General features: G+C 45.6%; 1 protein-coding gene across 1 annotated transcript in view; it reads right to left on the bottom strand.

The window, feature by feature from the left end:
* The window catches only part of LOC139561611 (variable charge X-linked protein 1-like), a 37,136-nt gene that overhangs the window by 5,879 nt on the left and 23,757 nt on the right, over positions 1-7,500 (bottom strand). The window contains exon 3 of the mRNA XM_071378832.1: positions 6,819-6,960. Coding sequence (XP_071234933.1) covers positions 6,819-6,960 — 142 coding nt within the window. The remainder of the gene's footprint in view (positions 1-6,818; positions 6,961-7,500) is intronic.

Genomic DNA, 7,500 nt, shown 5'->3' with positions numbered 1-7,500 from the left:
GGGAGTGCCACCAGATGAAGATCATCAAAGGTTAGTGATTCATTTTATCGCTATTTCTGACTTTTGTGAGCTCTCTCCTTGGTTGGAAAATGTCTGGTTTTTTGTGGCTAGGCGCTGTCCTAACATAATCGCATGGTGTGCTTTCGCCGTAAAGCCTTTTTGAAATCAGACACTGTGGTTGGATTAACAAGAAGTTTATCTTTAAAATGGTGTATAATACTTGTATGTTTGAGGAATTTTAATTTTGAGATTTCTGTTGTTTGAATATGGCGCCCTGCAATTTCACTGGCTGTTGTCGAGGTGAGACGCTAGCATCCCACAAATCCCAGAGAGGTTTTAAGGGACTCTTCTCCAGGTTCAAATCTCCTGTAGGTGATGGCATTGTTATGAAAGGTTTGGGAATTGCTTCCATTTAGGTGGTTGTATAATGTAATAACTCTTTTCTGGATTTTGATAATTAGTATCGGCCTAATTCTGCTTTATGTGCATTATTTGGTGTTTTACATTGTACACTGCGGATATTTTTGCAGAATTCTGCATGCAGAGTCTCAATTTGGTTGTTGTCCCATTTTGTCAATTCTTAGATGGTGAGCAGACCCCAGACCTCACAACCATAAAGGGCAATGTCTTCTATAAATGTTTTTAGCCAGATCCTAATTGGGATGTCAAATTTTATTTTCCTTTTGTAGGCGAAGAAGGCCCTTCTTGCCTTGTCTCTCAGATCGATCACAGCTTTGAAGAAGTTACTTGTGGCGCTGATGTTTAGGCCGAGGCATGTATAGTTTTTGTGTGCTCTAAGGCAACGGTGTCTAGATGGAATTTGTATTTGTGGTTCTGGCAACTGGACCTTTTTTGGAACACCATTATTTTTGTCTTACTGAGATTTACTGTCAAGGCCCAGGTCTGACAGAATCTGTGCAGAAGATCTAGGTGCTGCTGTAGGCCCTCCTTGGTTGGTGACAGAAGCACCAGATCATCAGTAAACATTAGACATTTGACTTCAGATTCCAGTAGGGTGAGGCCGGGTGCTGTCGACTTTTCGAGTGTATATCAATTTGTTGATATACATGTTGAAGAGAGTGTCTTCAGCCTCCTGAGGTTGAAGAGGCGTTGCTGCGCCTTCTTCACCAAACTGTCTGTGTGGGTGAACCATTTCAGTTTGTCCGTGATGTGTACGCCGAGGAACTTAAAACTTTCCACCTTCTCCACTACTGTCCCTTCGATGTGGATAGGGGGCTGCTCCCTCTGCTGTTTCCTGAAGTCCACGATCATCTCCTTTGTTTTGTTGACATTGAGTGTGAGGTCATTTTCCTGACACCACACTCCGAGGGCCCTCACCTCCTCCCTGTAGGCCGTCTCATCGTTGTTGGTAATCAAGCCTACCACTGTAGTGTCGTCTGCAAACTTGATGATTGAGTTGGTGGAGTGCATGGCCACGCAGTCATGGGTGAACAGGGAGTACAGGAGAGGGCTCAGAACGCACCCTTGTGGGGCCCCAGTGTTGAGGATCAGTGAGGTGGAGATGTTGTTACCTACCCTCACCACCTGGGGAGGCCCGTCAGGAAGTCCAGTACCCAGTTGCACAGGGCGGGGTCGAGACCCAGGGTCTCGAGCTTGATGACGAGTTTGGAGGGTACAATGGTGTTAAATGCTGAGCTGTAGTCGATGAACAGCATTCTTACATAGGTATTCCTCTTGTCCAGATGGGTTAGGGCAGTGTGCAGTGTGATTCCGATTGCGTCGTCTGTGGACTTATTGGGGCGGTAAGCAAATTGGAGTGGGTCTAGGGTGTCAGGTAGGGTGGAGGTGATATGGTCCTTGACTAGTCTCTCAAAGCACTTCATGATGACGGAAGTGAGTGCTACGGGGCGATAGTCATTTAGCTCAGTTACCTTAGCTTTCCTGGGAACAGGAACAATGGTGGCCCTCTTGAAGCAGAATTGAACAGCAGAATGGGATAAGGATTGATTGAATATGTCCTTAAACACACCAGCCAGCTGGTCTGCGCATGTTCTGAGGACGCAGCTGGGGATGCCGTCTGGGCCGGCAGCCTTGCGAGGGTTAACATATTTAAATGTCTTACTCACATTGGCTGCAGTGAAGGAGAGCCCGCAGGTTTTGGTAGCGGGCCGTGTCAGTGACACTGTATTGTCCTCAAAGCGAGCAAAGAAGTTTTTTTATTTGTCTGGGCGCAAGGCATCGTGGTCCGCGACGGGGCTGGTTTTCCTTTTGTAGTCAATGATTGACTGTAGACCCTGCCACATACCTCTCGTGTCTGAGCCGTTGAATTGCAACTCTACTTTGTCTCTATACTGATGCTTATCTTGTTTGATTGCCAAGCGGAGGGAATAGCTACACTGTTGGTATTTTGGTCACGTATCCTCCAGATTCCTGCTTACAAGCAAAAACCAAAGCAGGAAGCACCAGTGACTCAGTCGATAAGAAAGTGGTCAGATGAAGCAGATGCTAAGCTATAGGACTGTTTTTCTAGCACAGACTGGAATATTTTCTGGGATTCTTCTGATTGCATTGAGGAGTACAGCACATCAGTCAATAAGTGCATCGATGATGCCATCCCCACAGTGACCGTAAGTACCCCAACCAGAAGCCATGGATTAAAGGAAACATCTGCACTGACCTAAAGGGTAGAGCTGCCACCTTCAAGGAGCGAGACTCTAACACGGAAGATTAAAACCTGTTAGGGCTGCAAGCCCGATATCGGTACACTTATGACAACATCCAGCTCAAGTGCAGGGCGCGAAATTCAAAATCTTTTTTTTTTTTTTATATTTAACTTTCACACATTAACAAGTCCAATACAGCATTTGAAAGATAAACATCTTGTGAATCCAGCCAACATGTCCGATTTCTTAAATGTTTTACAGCGAAAACACCACGTATATTTATGTTAGCTCACCACCAAATACAAAAGAGGACAGACATTTTTCACAGCACAGGTAGCATGCAGGTAGCATGCACAAAGCCAACCTAACTAACCTAGAACCAACCTAACTAACCTAGAAACAACTCCCTCAGATGACAGTCCTATAACATGTTACACAATAAATCTATGTTTTGTTCAAAAAATGTGCATATTTGAGCTATAAATCAGTTTTACATTACTGCTACCATCATAGCTACAGTCAGAAATAGCACCGAAGCAGCCAGAGTAAATACAGACACCAACGTCAACTACCTAATTACACATCATAAAACATTTCAGAAGAATATATGGTGGATAGCAAATGAAAGACAAAGATCTTGTGAATACAGCCAATATTTCCGATTTTTAAAATGTTTTACAGCGAAAACACCACGTATATTTATGTTAGCTCACCACCAAATACAAAAAGACAGACAGACATTTTTCACAGCACAGGTAGCATGCAGGTAGCATGCACAAAGCCAACCTAACTAACCTAGAATCAACCTAACTAACCTAGAAACAACTCCCTCAGATGACAGTCCTATAACATGTTACACAATAAATATATGTTTTGTTCGAAAAATGTGCATATTTGGGCTATAAATCAGTTTTACATTACTGCTACCATCATAGCTACCATCATAGCTACAGTCAGAAATATCACGGGAGTAGCCAGAGTAAATACAGACACCAACGTCAACTACCTAATTACTCATCATAAAACATTTCAGAAAAATATATGGTGGATAGCAAATGAAAGATAAAGATCTTGTGAATACAGCCAATATTTCCGATTTTTTAAGTGTTTTACAGCGAAAACACAATATATCGTTATATTAGCTTACTACAATAGCTAACAAACAACAGCATTGATTCAAGGCAAACGGTAGCGATAGCACAGTTCGACAGATATATGAAATAGCATCCCAAATTGGGTCCTTATCTTTGTTGATCTTCCATCAGAATGTTGTACAAGGGGTCCTTTGTTCAGAACCGTCTTTGTTTGGATCCAGAACGAACTATTTCCCTCTTGAATTAGCAAGCACACTGGCCGTGCGGCGCTAACCTCTCCTTCTTGAACAAATTCTTCCAACGCATCACATCTAAAGTCCCGAATAAATTTCAATAATATAATTAAACTATATTGAAAAAAACATACTTTAGGATGATATTGTGACATGTATCAAATAAAATCGAAGCCGGAGATCATATTCACCTATAACGACGGTTTTCCAGGAGGCGATTCCAGGTCCAACTTCGCGCCTTCGAAAAAAAAATAATGGCGGACCTCTCACTCCAAGAGGATGTATTCAATCCCAGAACAAGATAATCAAGTCATTTCTGCTCTCACTTCCGCTTGACACCCAGGGGAAGGTGTATGATGTGTTTCTATAGTCCCAAGTGACCTTTTATAGACAAGCTCTTGAAGAGAGACCTCGCTTTTGGAAATCTCACTTCCGGATAGGAAATGGGCTGTAAAAAGAGTTCTGTTTCACTTAGAGAAATAATTCAAACGGTTTTAGAAACTAGAGAGTGTTTTCTATCCAATAGTAATAATAATATGCATATTGTACGAGCAAGAATTGAGTACGAGGCCGTTTGAAATGGCCACCTCTTTCCAGGTTACTCAATGCTGCTCCTTCAGCCATAACAGGTTAAAAGAAATCCCGCTATTGTAATGTAGTCTGTGTGTAGCTGGTGTAGAGGAGTCAGGCGCAGGACAGCAGATATGAGTAAATAAACATATTTACTCAAAATAGACAAATACTATACAAAATAAGCGAGCCCACATAAACGGACCGTATTACATAAAAACAATCACTCACATTGGGGAATTGAAACCAGGTGTGTAAGACAAAGCCAAAACAAATGGAAAATGAAAAGTTGATCGGCAATAGGCTGGTGACGTCGACCACCGATCGCCGCCCGAACAAGGAGAGGGACCGACTTCGGCGGAAGTCGGAATACAGGACTAAGATTGAATCGTAATACACCGGCTCCAACGCTCGTTGAATGTGGCAGGGCTTGCAAACTATTACAAACTACAAGGGGAAGCACAGCCGAGAGCTGCCCAGTGACACGAGCCTACCAGACAAGCTAAATAACTTCTATGCTCGCTTCGAGGCAAGTAACACTGAAACATGCATGAGAGCATCCGCTGTTCAGGACGACTGTGTGATCACGCTCTCTGCAGCCAATGTGAGTAAGCCCTTAAAACAGGTCCACATTCACGAGGCCACAGGGCCAGATGGATTACCAGGCCAGATGGATTACTGGCAAGTGTCTTCACTGACATTTTCAACCTGTCGCTGACTGAGTCTGTATTACCAACATGTTTCAAGCAGACCAACATAGTCCCTGTGCCCAAGAACACTAAGGTAAAACGCCTAAATGTCTACCGACCCGTAGAACATGGGTCCTCAGATCCTCAAAAGGTTCTACAGCTGCACCATCGAGAGCATCCTGACTGGTTGCATCACTGCCTGGTATGGCAACTGCCATCCAGGACCTCTATACAAGGCGGTGTCAGAGGAAGGCCCTAAAAATTGTCAAAGACTCCAGCCACCCTAGTCATAGATTGTACTCACTACTACCGCACGGCAAGTGGTGCTGGAGCGCCAAGTCTATGTCTGAGAGGCTTTTAAACAGTTTCTACCCCCAAGCCACAATACTCCTGAACATCTAATCAAATGGCTACCCAGACTATTTGCATTGCTACCCCCTTTTACACCGCTGCTACTCTCTGTTATTATCTACGCATAGTCACTTTAATAACTCTACCTACATGTACATATTACCTCAATTACCTCGACTAACTTGTGCCCCCGCACATTGTCTCTGTACCGGTACCCTGTATATAATCTCTATAGTCTCGCTATTGTTATTTACTCTTTAAATATTTGTTACTTTTATTTATTGTTTTATTTATTTTTTCTTTAAACTGCATTGTTGGTTAAGGGCTTGTAAGTAGGCATTTCACTGTAAGGTCTACCTGTTGTATTCAGTGCATGTGACAAATAACATTTTATTTTATTTTATTTTTGTTGGTTGTTTTGTCATAGTTTTGTCTAGGGGGGCATATTTGGGAGGCAATACTGTCACCTCCAGGTAGGTGTTTGTCCCCCTGTGTGAGAGTGTCAGGTTCTTGTCTAGTTCTGGCATTTAGGTTTACACGGACTAGTACATGTCCCTGGGCCGGAAAATTGTTGATCTCCCCCTCTAGGATGGAGAAGCTGTCTTTGTTAAAGTATGGGGATTCTAGTGGGGTGATATAGGTAGCACACATGAGGACATTTTTCTCTGTTAAATTAATTTCCTTATTCATTTCTAGCCAGATGTAAAATGTTCCTGTTTTGACTAATTCAATAGAGTGGGTTTGTCACGTACGTCGTCAGGATCGGACCAAGGCGCAGCATGAGTAGAGTTCCACATAATTTTAGCAGAAACTCACCTAACAAAACAACCGAACGAAACGTGAAGCTATATAAATAGTGCAGACAGGCAACTAAACATAGAACAAGATCCCACAATGCAAATGAGGAAAATGGCTACCTAAATATAATCCTCAATCAGAGACAACGATAAACAGCTGTCTCTGAATGGGAACCATATCAGGCCAACCTAGACATACCAAAACCCTAGACATACAAAAACTAGCATTCCCACCCTAGTCACACGTCGCCGGAGGCTCCGGACCGTGGATCGTAGACGGAGGAACCGGACCGTAGATCGTCGCAGGAGGCTCTGGACTGAGAACCCCTGCTGAAGGCTCTGGACTGCCGACCGCCGCTGGAGGCTCTGGATCGCCGACCGTCGCTGGAGGCTCTGGACCGCCGACCGTCGCTGGAGGCTCTGGACCGCCGACCGTCGCTGGAGGCTCTGGACCGCCAACCGTCGCTGGAGGCTTTGTCGCTGGAGGCACCGGACCGTGGATCATCGCCGGAGGCTCTGAGATGGGAACCACCGCTGGAGGCTCCGGACTGCAGATCGTCGCCGGAAGCTCCGGACTGCAGCTCGTCGCCGGAGGCTCCGGACTGGGGACCGTTGCCAGAGGCTCCGGACTGGGGACCGTTGCCAGAGGCTCCGGACTGGGGACCGTTGCCAGAGGCTCCGGACTGGGGACCGTCTCAGGAGGCTCCGGCCTGTGGACCGTCTCAGGAGGTTCCGGACTGTAGACCGTCTCAAGAGGTTACGGACTGTAGACCGTCGTTGGAGGTTCCGGACTGTAGACCGTCGTTAGAGGTTCCGGACTGTGGCCCGTCGTTGGAGGTTCCGGACTGTGAAACGTTGCCGGAAGCTCTGGACTGGGAACTGTCGCCGGAAGCTCTGGACTGGGAACTGTCGCCGGAAGCTCTGGGCTGTGGAGGCGCACTGGAGGCCTGATGCAATGGACCGGTACAGGTGGCACCGGGCTGATGACTTGCACCTTAGCACGCCCGCTCTGCAGCGCTCTCAATGCTAGCCCCTCTCTCCGGAATCTCGAGTCAAACTCCTCATCAGACTCCCTGACTGGCTCTGGTTCGCTCCTCGGCTCCGCCGACTGCTCCATGTGACCCCCCTCAAAAATGTCTCGG

The sequence above is a fragment of the Salvelinus alpinus genome, chromosome 31 (genome assembly GCF_045679555.1).
Source record: "Salvelinus alpinus chromosome 31, SLU_Salpinus.1, whole genome shotgun sequence".
Classification (NCBI taxonomy): Eukaryota; Metazoa; Chordata; class Actinopteri; order Salmoniformes; family Salmonidae; genus Salvelinus; species Salvelinus alpinus.
Note: the sequence above shows the minus strand (reverse complement) of the source record. Positions and strands in the feature narration are given on the sequence as shown.